This window comes from Lagopus leucura, unplaced genomic scaffold, assembly GCF_019238085.1.
Source record: "Lagopus leucura isolate 7727_CA_CO unplaced genomic scaffold, USGS_WTPT01 Super-Scaffold_810, whole genome shotgun sequence".
NCBI lineage: Eukaryota > Metazoa > Chordata > Aves > Galliformes > Phasianidae > Lagopus > Lagopus leucura.
The window spans coordinates 12,640,069-12,656,077 of NW_024962261.1; the positions used below are offsets into that span (position 1 = coordinate 12,640,069).

Sequence of the window (16,009 nt, forward strand, 5' to 3'; positions counted from 1 at the left end):
TGTGCAACCTGCTGTAGGGAGCCTGCTTTGGCAGGGGTGTTGGATCTCAAGGTCCCTTCCAGCTCCTACAATTCTGTGATTCTGTGATCATTTGGTGTAACAAATATGGATTATTGCACATAAGCACATGATTAGGAGACAGTCAATTACACCTCTCTTACTTTTTGGTATCTCCCTCTTCTTTCTCTCTTACTTTTTTTTTTTTTTCTCTCATTCTGGTAGTTAGTTGAGCATTATTCATACAAACCGGACGGATTATTAAGGGTTCTGTCCATTCCCTGTCCACGGCATGGCTCAGAAAGTGGTAAGTTATTTCTATTGCTTTGTAAAGCATAAATAGATTTTTAAAAATGGGTGCATTTTTTGCATTTGCAAACTGAGTGGGTGTTGATTGTCATAGATGTAATTTAAATTTAGATTTTAAAAAAATGAAATACTAATTTTTCAAGTTAGTTGAAATCCACCAGATCATGCAGGCTGGAAGATCCTGTATTTTATGGGAGGATATGACAGCCAGATGGTCTAAAAGTAACATCAGATCAAAAATGCACTTTACTACTTCAAGTGGCACTCTGTTTTGCTTTGTCTATCTGTGCTACCAAGTTGCTCATCCTGACACTCCTCCAACACACTTTACGCCAGGGAGATGTCAGCATGCCAGCACTGCTGGTTAAGGCATTTGGATAGGGTGCAGTGAGACAAAGGTTTCACTGCACCTGATACTGAAAAAGAGAATCTTTAAAATGCCACCCACTTACAGGGCCTAGACGCACTTATGTCTAGGGGGATTAGAGGAATCCTGAGGTCCCATGCAGTCTTGGACCTGTTCTTTAATGTCATGCGCCGTGTATGTTTACACAAATGAGATCGCATTCACTTCCTTTTTGCTGCCTTTGTGGAAGGAAGGGATGCCATCCAGAGGGACCTCAACAGGCTTGAAAGGTGGGCATGGGTGAACTTGATGAAGTTCAGCACAGCAGAGTGCAAGGTTTTGCACTTGGGACAGGGGAATCCCCATGCAGACTGGAAGGAGTGGTCCTTGAGAGCAGCCCTGTGGAGAAGGACCTGGGGGTCTTGATAGACAAAAAGCTTAACATGAGCCAGCAGTGTGCTCTTGCAGCCCGAAAAGCAAATGGTATCCTGGGCTCCATCAGAAGAGGGGTCACCAGCAGGGACAGGGGGTGATTGTCCTTCTGTATTCTGTTCTTCTGAGGGCCCATGTGGAGTACCTGTGTCCAGGTCTGGAGCCTCCAGTACAAGAAAGACAGAGAGCTGTTGGAGAGGGTCCACAGGGGAGCCACGAAGATGATCAGGGGACTGGAGCACCTCCCCTACAAAGACAGGCTGAGGGAGCTGGGCTTGTTCAGTCTGGAGAAAAGAAGACTGCGGGGTGACCTCATTGCAGCCTTTCAGTTCCTAAAGGGAGCCTACAAAGAGGAGGGGAATCAACTCTTTGAAAGGGTTGATAACTGCAGGATGAGGGGAAATGGTTTTAAGTTGAGGGAGGGAAGATTTGAGTTGGACGTCAGGGGGAAGTTCTTTACAGAGAGAGTGGTGAGGTGCTGGAACAGGCTGCCCAGAGAGGTTGTGGATGCCCCGTCCCTGGAGGTGTTCATGGCCAAGTTGGATGGGGCCCTGGCAGCCTGGTTTATTAAATGTGGAGGTTGGTGGCCCTGTGTGTGGCAGGGAGGTTGGAGCTTTATGATCCTTGAGGTCCCTTCCAACCTGGGCCATTCTGTGATTCTGATTCTGATCCTTGTCTGACTCTTCTATTTCAGAAGCAGTGTTCTCTCTATAAGAGCTGCCTTCTATTTTTCTAACTGAAAGCTAGAGCTGTGCTGAACATACTTGCTCTTACTTTTTACACTCCTTTGAGTCATTATTAAGGCAGTGCATGTACTTATGTCTTTGTGGCAGTAAGTACCAAAGTGTGAGTGATGCATATTAAAGCCAGAAGCTAAGAAGATGAGCTAAGAGAAATGCTGCAGTATGATTTGAAAGTAAAAAGTTGGTCTTTCATGTAAATTATTATTTTGGTACATTTCTTATCTTTTTCAGTATCTTTCACATTTGATTCTTTTATAGATAACTCTTCTTTTGACACTCGTCCTCTTCCTGGAACCCCTTCTAAGGTAGGTGGTGATGGAGCAATAAATTTAACAAGCTTATTGTCACATAATCGTCTGGGAATCCTAATGTTTATACTGTTAGAGTGAATTTATTTTTCTAGGGATTGTTTTATAAGTAGTAGATAGAAAATAAGCCTAAAATATTTTATTATGCCTATTGCTTTCATAAAATTTTTGTACTTAGCTATTAAGCATTTAATTTTGTGAATCTGTTTTATATACACAATGTACGTGAAAATCAGTATGTTTCATGTGTAAAATAAACATTAAGGGTCAAGTACTTTAGTGACGGTATCAACACTGGGATGACAGATACTATTTAAAACACATTTCAAGATATTGGCAGCTGAAGCAAAAATGAAGGTTCACTTTACTGAGTAAAGCCAGATATTTCCTTACTTTGTAGTTAACATCCAGTTTTGCATGTTGGTTTGATTCCTTGTGAAGTGAAATTAAAGCAAGTTTTTTCATTAACATTTTCATGAGTGAGCATGCCCATTTGTGATTATAATTCTCTGCACTCTTAGGCTCCTTTGATTACAAGAGCCATCTGAGGAGTGATATGTCACGCCTTCTCACTGAGCTGTAGTTAATCTAATCTGAAGTAGGGAGTTCAGCTTAGTTGTTTCACCACTCCCTGGAGGGCCTAATCATCTAGCTTTTTCATAGAATCATAGGATTGCCTAGGTTGGAAATGAGCCTCGACATCATCGAATCAACTTAAGAATTTGCCTGCCTATCCACACCGCATAGTTTACACATCGGGTCTCACCTAATGGTTGGGGACTGAGTGCGCAAATACCTGGTCCAGAATTATATTTTGACACCAGTTTGAATGACTGGACATGAAGCAGAGACTTGAAAAGGAGATTTGAGAGCACATTAACTGCTGTCTTTGCACAACATTGAAGATTCATAAAAAGGCAGCTGTCTTTTCCAGACTGAACCCCCCGAGTTGTTACATATTATCCCTACATATCTGAGGCTGCTCCTGGAAAGGGCAAAGGCATTTTTAAACTGAAATCTAGGAGGGAAAAATAGAAGGAGAACAACACAAGAGGCAGAGATGCTGCTGTCTTGACAGTGTAGGGCTTAGTTACTTCATGGTGGCCTCTAGCTTCATGCCTGTGCCATATGCAGAATCCAGCTACCATATTGTCCTCAATTACACTGATGTTTTATTCTCTTTTTTCAACATTCCACTCTGTGGGGGTGAGAGCTGGGCATAAAATCACTGTGCCTGCTTCTCTTATGGCACCCAGCTTGTGTATGTGGAGTTGTCTACTCTAAAATCTCCTCCATAGCCACTTATCCTCTTGTCACAACAAAAATGATTGTTTCAGGTCTTCTCAGATAGGGAAATGGCTTTAAATGCCATGTAGTGTGATGTCTGGTTTTGAGTATGCATCTGAGCATGAAGTGTTTTACGCAGTTCCCCTTCCCTGGCATTTCTGACTCAGCAATCTGAAGAGCCAGTCTGTCCTCACAGCAGCAGAACCCGCACCTGTAAGCTAGTAATTCACAAATACTTTACAATGCAAACAAACAATTTCAGATGAAAGTATCAATAGAAGGATATGAAGGATATGAAAAGAAGGTCACAAAAAGAATATTACAGATTGACTGAACAGATATAATTGGACAAACTGAGTTCCAAATACCAAATAAGAAGCTGTAAAATCTAGTGCCTGTATAAAGGCCCTCAGGACTTGACATTATGCCAGAATTTTACTGGAGACAGACACTTCATAAATTATATCCAGTTTTTGAGTTTCTAGATGGATTTCTGCAGTTGATGTAGTCCCACATTACAAGAAAAAAAAAATCATTCAAATAAGCCAATTTAATTTATTTCACTGTTGAGTCCCCATGGACCCATGAGCAATCATATTCATATCTGTTTCTGAAAGTCAGGCACCCATTTAAAGAAATGGAATTATACAGTCAAAATAGGTGCTGTTTTTCAAATGTCCCAACGTTTGGATTTATGTCATTTATGAGTATGAATGGGATGTTTAAGCACACCAGACAGGCCACATGCATATAATCTAGCATATACACAGTTACAGTGGCAGAGCAAGCACATTCAGTTCAGGAATACTACAAAAGAAAGTAAATGGGCCAAATTCTTCTATTTTTCATCAGTGTATTACAGTAATGATGACTCTTGTGCTTTACAGGTAAAAGACTTGCTAATAAGTTATGATTAATCTTGCCTAACATAAATCAACTCAAAAGAGCAGCCAATCTAAACAAATCCTGAAGGCTTGTTTTTTGAGGATTTTTTTAAGGAAAAGAGAGAACCTGCCTAGCAGTCACTTGAGCATAAAATCCATTACTGTGTATTCATAAGTGCCTACTTCTTTCCACTCAGAAGGAGCCCTGGTGGTTTGTCAAGACTACATGCCTTGCTTATAAGTAGTCACAGTTGTATGAGATCACTTCCAACCCTGAACGTGTATTTCTCTGGCAAATGGTTGACATAAAGGAGCTTGATCACACATGCATATTTTCAGAATTGAGCAGTAGTCATTATACTTAAGGTTTGCCATGATAGAAGAAAAAGAACACAACGGATAAGAGAAATAAATATATAAAGTCAAAAAATTCAGATTAATATTATTATTTAGGGAGCTCAAAGACTTCAGTTAATATTGCCAGGTTGTCATACATGAACAAATTTGTGCAAAAACTGTAACTCACTTATGACCACTTGCGTAGATATTCGTATATGCAGAACCTGAAATATAATGAATTCAGATTGCAAAAACAGAAATGTATCCTGAAAAGAACACAGAAAAATTACAAACCCTTATGCACAAAATGTGTATCTTCTTTTTACTTAGGTTACTTCCATTAAGTTTAAATTAAGTTGTTTTGTTAAAAAAGGAAAAAAAAAAAAAAAAAAAAAAGAACAGAATGAAGTTTATTAGGAAGAAGTGCAAGATCCTATATTTTAATAATCATCTGCAGAATACAGCATGGGAGCAGCAATTTTTCAGAGGATGTGGTAGCTGTAAGAGATCAGACAGGAACACAGACATGCACCAACAACGTGGTAGATGAAAGTGAAACATCACAGGTGTTTCCAGTTTGCTCACTTCTGCTAAGGTCTCAGTGCTTTCTCTCATAAGGCATATGTACAGATTCAAGATGGTTAAGAATATTACAGTTTAAATCAATTTTATTGGTAAGATTTCATATACTACGTTTGTTTGATATTTCATATGTGCACTTACCAGACACATATGAGAGAAATGTTGGGAGTGTTTTTTTTCTTGTATACTACATGTGTTTTGTAATATACCTTTAGTAATTTTTCTGGCACATTTACTGTTCCTCTTTGACATTGTGGTTTCTAGAGTTGGGCAAGAGGTGGAATTATCTCAAGAATCAAATCGTACACCTTTCCAAAGGCTGGCAGCAAAAAGGTGCTTTATACGGTCTTTTTAGGTTATCAACTGAGTTAAAAGGACTTACACTTGGCTAATTTCACTCTTTTTTTTTTTTTTTTTGCTTGCTATTACTAAATGTGTGTCTTGACTACTAACAAACAGATTGTGCAGGTTTTGTAAGCTGCCTTCTTTACAAATCATCTGCACAATTCCAGCCTTAATTCTATAGAACTAAACAATTTCTAAAGACGTTTTGAAAATTGGGCTATTTTGAAGCAATTTTTCACATCCCCAAATGCAGAATTAGTACTGTTCTCAACATGTCTGCAAAAAAACTATGAGGGATAAAATACATTTCACAGAGTAGTCACTTAAAAAAAAAAAAAAAAAGAAAGTGACATTTCTAATGGAAAATATAATTCCTAGAAAATTGGCTTGTTCACTAAACTTTGACAGAAGACATTCAGGGACACAGTTTGTTAATAACAAACACAAAATATATTCCTACAGAACTTGTGCACAAATCTTGTTATGCATTGAAATTAATTACATTTAAACAAGTGTAAGGTGTTGCAAGATCAGGGAGAATGGGAAAGGCAATGTGAGGGAGTCAAAGGAAAAAGTCTGGTGCTAGTAAAAATGTTCTGTGGACAGAAAATCATGCTTTTTAATAGTTGGTACACTTGTGAAGCATGCTATCCCTGGAGGCATTCAAGGCCAGCCTGGATGTGGCTCTGGGCAGCCTGGTCTGGCGGGTGGCGACCCTGCACATAGCAGGGGGTTTAAACAGGCTTTTTTTTATGCTAAGAATAACTTTTATGCCCCTTTTCTACCTAGAAGTAGTTCTGTGAGTCTCTTATTTTGCTACTTTCTTGTTTGTTTATTCAATGCCATTTGCTCTGTAACAAAAATGATCAACACAAAAAGCCCTAGAGATGCTTTTCAGAGTGAGAATCTTTTTTACTTATACTGTATTTGATAATCCTGATTAAAATATATTAAAATATATATCTCTGGCAGGGAGAGGGAGGTGATTGTCCCCTTATACTCGGCTCTTGTGAGACCCCATCTGGAGTACTGCATCCAGGCCTGGGGCCTCCAGTACAAGAAGGACATGGAGCTCTTGGAGAGGGTCCAGAAGAGGCCTCTAAGATGATCAGAGGGCTCTATCTGATGAGGAAAGGTTGAGGGAACTGGGATTGTTTAGCCTACAGAAAAGAAGGCGCTGGGGAGACTTCATTGCAGCCTTCCAGTACTTGAAGGGAGCTTATAAACAGGAGGGGGAACAGCTATTGATGAGGGTGGATAGTGATGGGACAAGGGGGAATGGTTTTAAACTGAGACAGGGGAGGTTTAGGTTGGATCTTAGGAGGAAGTTTTTCACACAGAGGGTGGTGACACACTGGAACAGGTTGCCCAAGGAGGTTGTGGATCCCCATCCCTGGAGGCATTCAAGGCCAGGCTGGATGTGGCTCTGGGCAGCCTGGTCTGGTGGTTGGTGACCCTGCACATAGCAGGAGGGGTTGAAACTTGATGATCACTGTGGTCCTTTTCAACCCACGTCGTTCTATGATTCTATGATATATTAGATAAGAGAGTTGTGATTTGGCTTTGTTCAGAAAAGTGGACAAACACAAAGCTGACTTTAAATCATTACACCTGGTTACTTAGGTTGCTTTTCTTGCATCAAAACCTTTCAGACAGTAAAATGTAAAATTTACAATGTTATATTTTTCTCAGACTTGAAAAATATGCTGGTTCTGTGTGACTTTTTATAAAATATTTATTTGTTTCACAGACTGGCTATTTAGGTGTATTTTTAGCACTCTGAACATTTTTTTTTTCCAGTTTCTTTGCTCGTAAAACTTTCTTTTCTAATGAAAGTATAAGTTACCTTATGCCACCTAGTGGCTACTGTTAAGCTTTATCCAAAGTTCATTGAGGACTTTGCTACTAAGGCCTTTGTTTTGCATTTTGCTACACAGTTTGGTTTGGCAAAATAAAATTATTTTTGTGGTTTTGCATATACGTTTGGGTTATTGCAAATCAGAATTATGAACATGAAAAGAAATAACACTTACTGTACAGATTAACTTCATAAATACAATCTCTACCATGAAATAAAAATATTTACTGTAAAAATGAGATTTAGAGTAATTTGTGCCATTTCATTCATATTTTAAAACAAACAATAAGTAGATCTCATTCAACAAGATGCTGTCATAGTTCCTGAGGGGTTATCCTACTGTGGCCTTATCCTTAAATAGAAAGTGATGTTCCTTCTACTACAAAAGAATCTGCATTTGAGTGCAAACTCTGCCTCTTCTGCTTTCCTCTTATTGTGGATATTGCTGTGTTAGCACAGGACTGCTACATCTGTATGGCCAGTCCTTATTTAAGGAAAGAGTGGCAAGAATGTGCATCTGAGAATTTTAACCAATTGAAATTAAACTCTAGCTGAAAAACGCATTCATGGGATATAGAGGTCTAGTATGAAGACATAAAATGACAATAAAATCATAGAGTCATAGAATCTTTAAGGTTGGAAAGTACCTGTAAGAAGATCATGTATTCCAGCCATCAAACCAACCTCGCCATGTCCACTAACCACATTCCTCAGTGCCACATCCACACGTTTTTGAGCACCTCCAGGGGCAGCGTCTCCACCACCTCCCCGAGCAGCCTATTCCAGAGTTTCACCACTCCTTCTAAGAAGAAATTATTTCTAATATCCAATCTGAAGCTCTCCTAGCACAACTTAAAGCCATTACCTCTGATCCTAAATGACATCTGGCTTCACAGTTTACCAGTGTGCAGACCATAAGATGTCACATAACCTGTGCCATTTTTAAGGGATTTCTCTGGCAGACGCTTTCCTCTTTCTGTTTTAACTGTAAAAGCAAATCCATAGGTGTTTCACTCATTCTCTATTCTGGTAAGAATGTCCCCTAGTCTATAATTTGGTTGTACTAAGGCAAAGCTGCTTTTCTCAGAAAGACCTGCACAATTAAACTTACTGCTGTTAAAGCATAGGGCAGAAGGGACTCTGAATTGAAATAACAGTTCAAAATAAGGCAGGGGTTTTTGTACTATTACTCAGACCACTGCACATACAAAGATAAGTACCTCGTTCCTCCATTTATAGACTGCTACTCTTGACTGCAAGAGAGAAATTCTGGCCTTTCTGCTCGAACAACTTGTTCAAAGGACTGAAGGGTGCTACGTGCCTTGAATACATAATTGGCAGGACTAAGGTTGAGAATGCTATTTGAGGTTTTCTCAGTGCTAACCAGTATTCCTGTATTACTACTAGGAGCTATGAAAAGATACATTTGAAACATAAAATTACAGTTTAAACCAAAATATTAATGAAAAAGCCTTTGTTAAGCCGTTTAATTATGCTGCAAAACAGGGAATATCATTCCACAATTATGTAACTGTTAGTTAACTTAACTACCTCTAATGATATATAAGATATTATCACTTATTTCAAACAGTAGAAGCCTTCTGAGACAAAATTCCTTCAAAAGTTTGTTAGATTTAACGTCAGTGGGCTATCTCCAGTTCATACCTGCAGTTTTATTTATAAGCATGGGAATTAATGCACTCATTTTTTAGTGCAGTTCCTGGATGTGATCATCAAATTATTTCAGATTCATTTGTTTTGCTCTTGAATTACAAAGAAGAGGAAATGTCTCTATACTTCCCATTTAAGAAGTCAACACCTTTTAATGAGAATATTTTTACCAGCTGTTCTGCAGAGGTGATGCTATCCAGAGGGACCTGGACAGGCTTGATAGGTGGACTGGTGCTAAGAAGTTGGCCACAAAGATGATGAGAAGGGTAGAGCACTTCTCCTACGAGGACAGGCTGGTAGAGCTGGGACGAGAAAGTTCCAAGAGGACCTTATAGTAGCCTTCCAGTACTCAAAGGGGGTCTACAGGAAAGCTGGGGAGGGACTTTTTGTAAGGGCAGGTACTGACAGGATGAGGGGAAATGGTTTTAAACTTGAAGAAGGTATATTTAGTCTAGATGTAAGAAGGAAATTCTTTACTGTGAGGGTGGTGAGATGCTGGAACAGGTAGCCCAGTGGGGTTATGAATTTCTCCGTCCCTGGAAGCATTCAAGGCCAGGCTGGATGGGGCTTTGAGCAACCTGGTTTAGAGGGAGTTGTCCCTGCTTATGGCAGGGGTTGGAACTTGGTGATCTTAAATCTCCCTTCCAACCTAAACCATTCTAATATTCTATGAGAGCATATGCCCTCTGTGTTTTTTAAGTTTGAGGAATTGTCCAGTGCCTTTTGAACTTCTGAAAGAGTTTCTGCCTTGCTGTTCTGCAATATTTAGATATATTTATCTAATTTAAGTGATTTTTTTTTCATTTTTTTTCTTTTTCTTTTGAACAAAGCATGTGACCTGTGCTTCAAATAGTTATTTTTAGCCTTGGAAGTGCAGATTTTAAGTTGCAGATTTGGCAAGGTTTTGCTACACTAGAAAAACAGGAGTAGGAGAAAGAATGAATCTTGTTTCTTAGCATTCTTCTCCTTGTTGTTGAAACTGGCTAATCAGTTTTATCCCTGACCTATGTCAGAATTGTATCACTACTCTGCTGACCTCCCAGGCAGTAAATTGCCTTTTCAACACTGTTCCACAGGACTGAATAAGGCCAGTCAGAAATGTTACCATCTCTGATGCCACCACCACACCCATCCCAACAAATCAGAATCTTGCGGAGTTTGTGTCCTTCTTCTGGTTTGCTGTAAATTCCAAATAGCAAAACCTCTTCTGCTTCATCCACTTGGGCAGATCATGTTTTATGATTTAATTTTCTCTACCTCCTGGATCAAAAAGCTTCTTCCAATTGATAAAATGACAATAATTATCTCCTAGATATTTCCCAAGCTCTGTTTCTCATTACTTGAAAACCACAACTACTTCAGGAAGGAATTGATGCCACAGAAAGCTTCAGTTATTAAAGATAAATAAATAAACATTTGGATATTTGAAAAATAGCCCTATCCAGGTTTTTGCAAGTACAATATATTTTTATTTCTTATGAGAACTGAGCAACTCTTATTGATGTCTGAACCTATGTTTTCGATGCCCTCCTTTGGGGAGCATGAAATCATTCATCACTAAAGTTTTTACATTGTGAAAGGAACTGAAGTACTGAACTGAAAAAGTAATTTCTGTAATTTTCCATTCTTAGAACTGTTCTCTTCCAGTTCACAATAAAATAGAGCAAACAAATTTCACTCTTCTGTACTTTATTGTGTAAGAGTCATCCTTCGGCCAGCGACTCCAGAATGAGCAGACTTCTGCTACAGTCATCTATGTGCTTCATAGAGAATCAGTTGTTCAAATATACTAGCCATCAGGTCATTTTCTCCTTCCTCAGACTAGAAAGACAAACAGACTACTCTATGATATTCAGTTATTCAAACTTACTAAATTTTCTTTTACCTTCTTTTCTTTCAATTGGATTTTCTTTGTAACATCCATGAGATAAATAGGGTTGTTGGGATTTCTTTTTCATTCATTCTGGCAGTTCCTCTGTGGCCCAGATATGGTGAGAGATAACTTGGAGATAACTTGGAGGGAGGAGAAAGGAGAAAGACAAAAGGGAAAAGAGAAATTAGATTTATAATGTTACATGGCGGATTTATAACTGCATATAAATTTAACATCTGCAGGATAAGATTTGTGCATGACCTATTCCAGTTACTTCTTGCAGATTTAATGTTTTGAAATATTTCCTGTAACTTCTTGAGATGCAGCAATGTGTGTGTTATTTGGCCTGCATGTTTACTCAAGCAATAACCTAAATAATTTAATAAGCTTTTTTTTTTTTTTTTTTTTTTTTTTTTTTTTTTTTTTTTTTTTTTTACCTCTGTTTTACTCTTTGATTCTCACCTGTGTTTCTCTTGCAATCATGCCATAATTTTCTGGGGAAAAAAAAAAAAAAAAAAAAAAGTTTTTAACTTACTATATTTTGCTCAGTTTAAAAATTCTATTTGTGTGCTACAGCTCCAGACACCTATTGGTCCCCCATCTGATGACCAAACACCTTTTAATCCTTATGTACTACAAAGGGCAAGAGGTCTAATAGAAGCAGAGAAAGGTAGGCAAAAGTTTATTACGCAAATATCACCTTTTTTCATTATACAACCCATATTTCTTCTTTGCTTGCTTGTATTTTTGCTTGCTTGTATTTTATGCCATATTGTTTACTGGCATATCGCTGTCACAGCTCAAGCCCAATGTCAGTGTCTGTAATAAAACTGATTTAACAGGAATCCCTTTTTCCATGTAGAAGTTGGAGGTTTATTACCTCCTTGACTCTAAAAGCTGCATCCTTGCCCTTCATAAAGAGAATTGTGCCTCACTGAATTCACACTGCCAGTCTGATGCCTAGGCTTTAGGAAAGCTGCAAATACTGCAATTGGTGTGAAGAACTGTTTGAGAACTGAAGTGAACTGTTTGAACACTGAAGTGCTAAGGAGAAGAGCATGTCTTTAACCTTCCTTCTGTGAAGGAACATCCTCGTTTCACATTAAGCAATTGCTCAGAAGTGAGAAGATGTCACCATATAAAAGTCATTCTTTTTGAGAATGTTCTAAAGTGAGTGTAGTTGGACTGTATGAGGTTTTTTTATAATGCTTTCTTAAGACAAATACAAAGATGCAGCAGTTAACACTGAGCATGGATATGTTGAATATAGCACCTGTGCAAGCAACATAGTCTCACATAATCTCTTATTTGTTTATTCCTTGAACTGCAGGTGATCAGAGAGAGGCCTTACCCATGGACACTGAGGTTTATGAAAGTCCGTATGCTGACCCAGATGAAATTAAACCAAAAAATGTCACTCTTGATAGGAAATTGTTAACCCTAGAGGAAGGAGAGCTTGGCTCTGGCAACTTTGGTACTGTAAAGAAAGGGTTCTATAAGATGAAGAAGTAAGTGTTTCCTTCCATTTCCAGGAAGTGCAGCATAGTCACTGCCCAGCTGTTATTTTTGTCTTCAAAGTGGGGAAGTGCCTCCTATGATTCAATGACTCTGCTATCAGTTACAGTAGAGTAAGAAGCTCTGTGCCTTTCTCCAGAAATTGTGTGGGCATTCATGTGACTGGTCTGCACAGTCTCTCTGTGTGAGATAGTGTAGAGAGCCATGTACAGCTTACCTGTAGCGAATGGATTCTCACCTAAAATAGTATGATGAATACCTGTTTCATGAAGCTGTAACGTTGATTTTCAAACAGACAGAAGATGTTGTGGCCTTTCTTATCATGAAGTTACAGTAGGAACAGACCCTGTTTATACTGGCAGAAGTCAAGTCACCTGACTATTCATGCATCTTCATAATAAACTGTTACCAGTATGTTGCTTAAATGGAAGCTTATGTATATGCTTTCACCAATTAAAGCTGGAGGCAGTTCTTTAACCCAGATTTTCAGAATCAAGGAGGAATTTTCATTCTCCGGTATTTTCTGAGGGGATTTGAAGGGCTGTAGTTTTGTTTATCAGTAGTTGTTCACATTTAAGCTCTGTCATCTCATCGGTGCTGTAGGTTGCAGGAGGAGACTTAGTTTCTCAGCAGGTGAGAGCACTTGCCTTGGGGCTTTGCAAGTGCTGCATTGTCTGAGGTCCAAAACACATCAGTGCTGAGAAAGCCCTTATAATTTTTCCTCTGAGGGCTCTCAACATAACAGATACCTTTTTGGAAATCTTTCCACTTTCATTAGTTAAGACTAGTTAGAATGGGAAGGATAATTTTGTTCAGTGCCTTTGTTTTCAGACTTGTTTAGACTTTCTAACGATTACTTCTAGTTTTCGTTCTCTCCATTTTATTTCTTTTGCTTCTGATCATTTGGTAGAGAGTTATTCCCATTGCAATCAGATTCCTTCCTGTCCAAGTATTCAGTTCTATCTTTTATCACTGTTTGAACTATGTGTGCAGAAACATAACTTGGAGATTGTATAAATTTACATGCAGATTTTTCAGCAACTAATCTCAGGGGATTCTCTTTTGCAGGGGGGCCAAGCCAGTGGCTGTAAAAATTCTTAAGAATGAGAGTAATGATCCGGCCATAAAGGATGAGTTACTGAGAGAAGCAAATGTAATGCAGCAACTGGACAACCCATATATAGTCCGAATGATAGGTATATGTGAAGCAGAGGCCTGGATGTTAGTAATGGAAATGGCTGAACTTGGGCCACTGAACAAGTTTTTGCAAAAAAATAGGTGTGTAAGCTTTGATTCCATTTCATAGTATTTATCCAAAGGGGTACAAAAAAACAAGAGGAAGGTCTTTTTATCTTATATAATAATTAGCTATTATAGATAATCTTCACTGGGACATAATTATATTGAAAATGTCTCCTAAATGTCAAATATTTTTGTAAGATAGTGCATTTTGAATAAAAGAATTTTTGGATGTTCTTTATGGATATGATCACAGTTTATTGATATGATCAAGACATTCTTATGTTGCCTGTTCTAATTAAATCTTTGCTAAACATAAATGGATCTTGTTACTAATGTATTTTATACATGTATGTAATGTGCGCAAACAAGTTTGTATTTGAACTCCTTGAAAAATAATGAAAATGAACTACAGACCTCTTAAAGACTCAATTATGATTTTCAGGCACATCACAGAAAAGAATATAACAGAACTTGTACATCAGGTTTCCATGGGGATGAAATATCTGGAGGAGAATAACTTTGTACATAGGGATCTGGCTGCAAGGAATGTGCTATTAGTCACCCAGCATTATGCCAAAATCAGTGACTTTGGACTATCTAAGGCTCTTAGTGCTGATGAAAATTATTACAAGGTAAGATTTGCACAAGTTGTCAAAGCTGTTTACTAATATAGCCTAAGTTTTTTTTATTTAAGAGCAGTTGTGTTTAAAAGTTGAAAGGAAGAAATACACTAAATATTTTATAGTCTGCTAGTAGTAATCATGAATTTTCAAAGTGTGTGATCAAAGTTAAGAGATGAATAGGGAGGGAAAAGCTAGTCCCTTATTTAGTTATTTCTTTGGTAAATTTACCATTAGAAGATTGAAATTTACTGTGGAAATGAGATATTTCCTTCCATAAAAGTTGAAACTATCTTTGTTGCAAATACTAATTCAGCACTTGGTTTGCATCATGTCAAAGGAAAATACAGGTTGGCAATCTGTCTAACTAAATAACAGAATGAGATTTGGGGAGTTTGTCGAAGGGGTACAGGTGGGAAATAATCATTTGATGTAGGTAAATTTTGTTCAGCTTTATTTAAATTACCACAATCTTTGTGCAGCAAAAGATACTAAAATAAGTGCCATATTTAGTGAGGTAAATGGGAACTAAAGCCTCTGATAGTGTATGCATCTCCTTTTCCTATATATTGCTTTTACAGTTAAAATTATTCTATCCTACTGCCTTTTCTCTCATCAGTTGTTTAAAACCAATAAGCCAGACCACGAAACACTGCAGAGGAGGAGCAAGCACATACTTCCCTCTGATGACCTTCCTATGGGAACAGTAACTGCTGCCAGAAAAGGCAGCAGCATCTTAAATCACTTCCAGCTTGCCTAGTTTGTCAGGGGGTTGAGATCTGGTGTCAAAGGCTCATTCCATTCACAACTGCAAAAAATGCTGCAGGGTTATCTCAATAGATATAGCACTGTGCCAATATGGTCTGATGTTTGCACTCTTGTAGCATGTTTAGCATGATGTCATCAAATTGCAGTTTGTCATAAAGCAGTTACTGTGCTCTGAAATAAAGCACTGACTTAATCTGAAATAAAGGCTCAAGACTCCTTCTGGCTAAGTTGGTATCTCTTTTGTAAGAGTTGAAAAATCTTTAACAGAGCTTAACAAACACGACGTTAGGTCCTTTAACTAAGCTTTGCTTTACCACAGCATTAATTCCAATGCTTTATTTGAGTTTGGGAGATTAGGAACAATTTTGTAATGGTATTGAAGAAGCTGCTGCCAATTTCTCTAAGGCAGACTATATCAGAAATGCTAGTATGAACACATGAAAATCCAAGTAAAATTGGCTTCTGTGAATATGAGTGTTGTTTACCACTTGCTACTGTCTCAAGTCTGCTTCTCTTATTTTCTGTTATTCCGTATTTTAGGCACAAAGTCACGGAAAATGGCCAGTCAAGTGGTATGCTCCAGAATGCATGAATTTCTACAAGTTTTCTAGCAAAAGTGATGTCTGGAGCTTTGGAGTTTTAATGTGGGAAGCATTCTCTTATGGGCAAAAGCCCTATAAAGTGAGTAATTCTTTCTGTCAGTTCTTTTAATATAAAAATGTAGAGCAAATTCAAACCATCACCTATTTTTTCCTGCGTGGAAGGGTTGCTACAGGTCAAATAAGGCTTTAGAACCCATCTGTTCTAACAGACAAGTCAAAGGACAGCCCCCAGTTCAACTCCAAACTTCTCTTTGTTTTATACTATACTAACATGTACTGTAATCATGT

The 16,009-nt window shown here is 38.2% G+C and overlaps 1 protein-coding gene across 1 annotated transcript in view; it reads left to right on the forward strand.

The window, feature by feature from the left end:
- SYK (spleen associated tyrosine kinase) overlaps window positions 1-16,009 on the forward strand; it is a 43,041-nt gene that overhangs the window by 22,374 nt on the left and 4,658 nt on the right. The window contains exons 5-12 of the mRNA XM_042866250.1: window positions 223-304; window positions 2,086-2,132; window positions 5,492-5,560; window positions 11,551-11,644; window positions 12,305-12,482; window positions 13,558-13,767; window positions 14,174-14,363; window positions 15,660-15,800. Coding sequence (XP_042722184.1) covers window positions 223-304; window positions 2,086-2,132; window positions 5,492-5,560; window positions 11,551-11,644; window positions 12,305-12,482; window positions 13,558-13,767; window positions 14,174-14,363; window positions 15,660-15,800 — 1,011 coding nt within the window. The remainder of the gene's footprint in view (window positions 1-222; window positions 305-2,085; window positions 2,133-5,491; window positions 5,561-11,550; window positions 11,645-12,304; window positions 12,483-13,557; window positions 13,768-14,173; window positions 14,364-15,659; window positions 15,801-16,009) is intronic.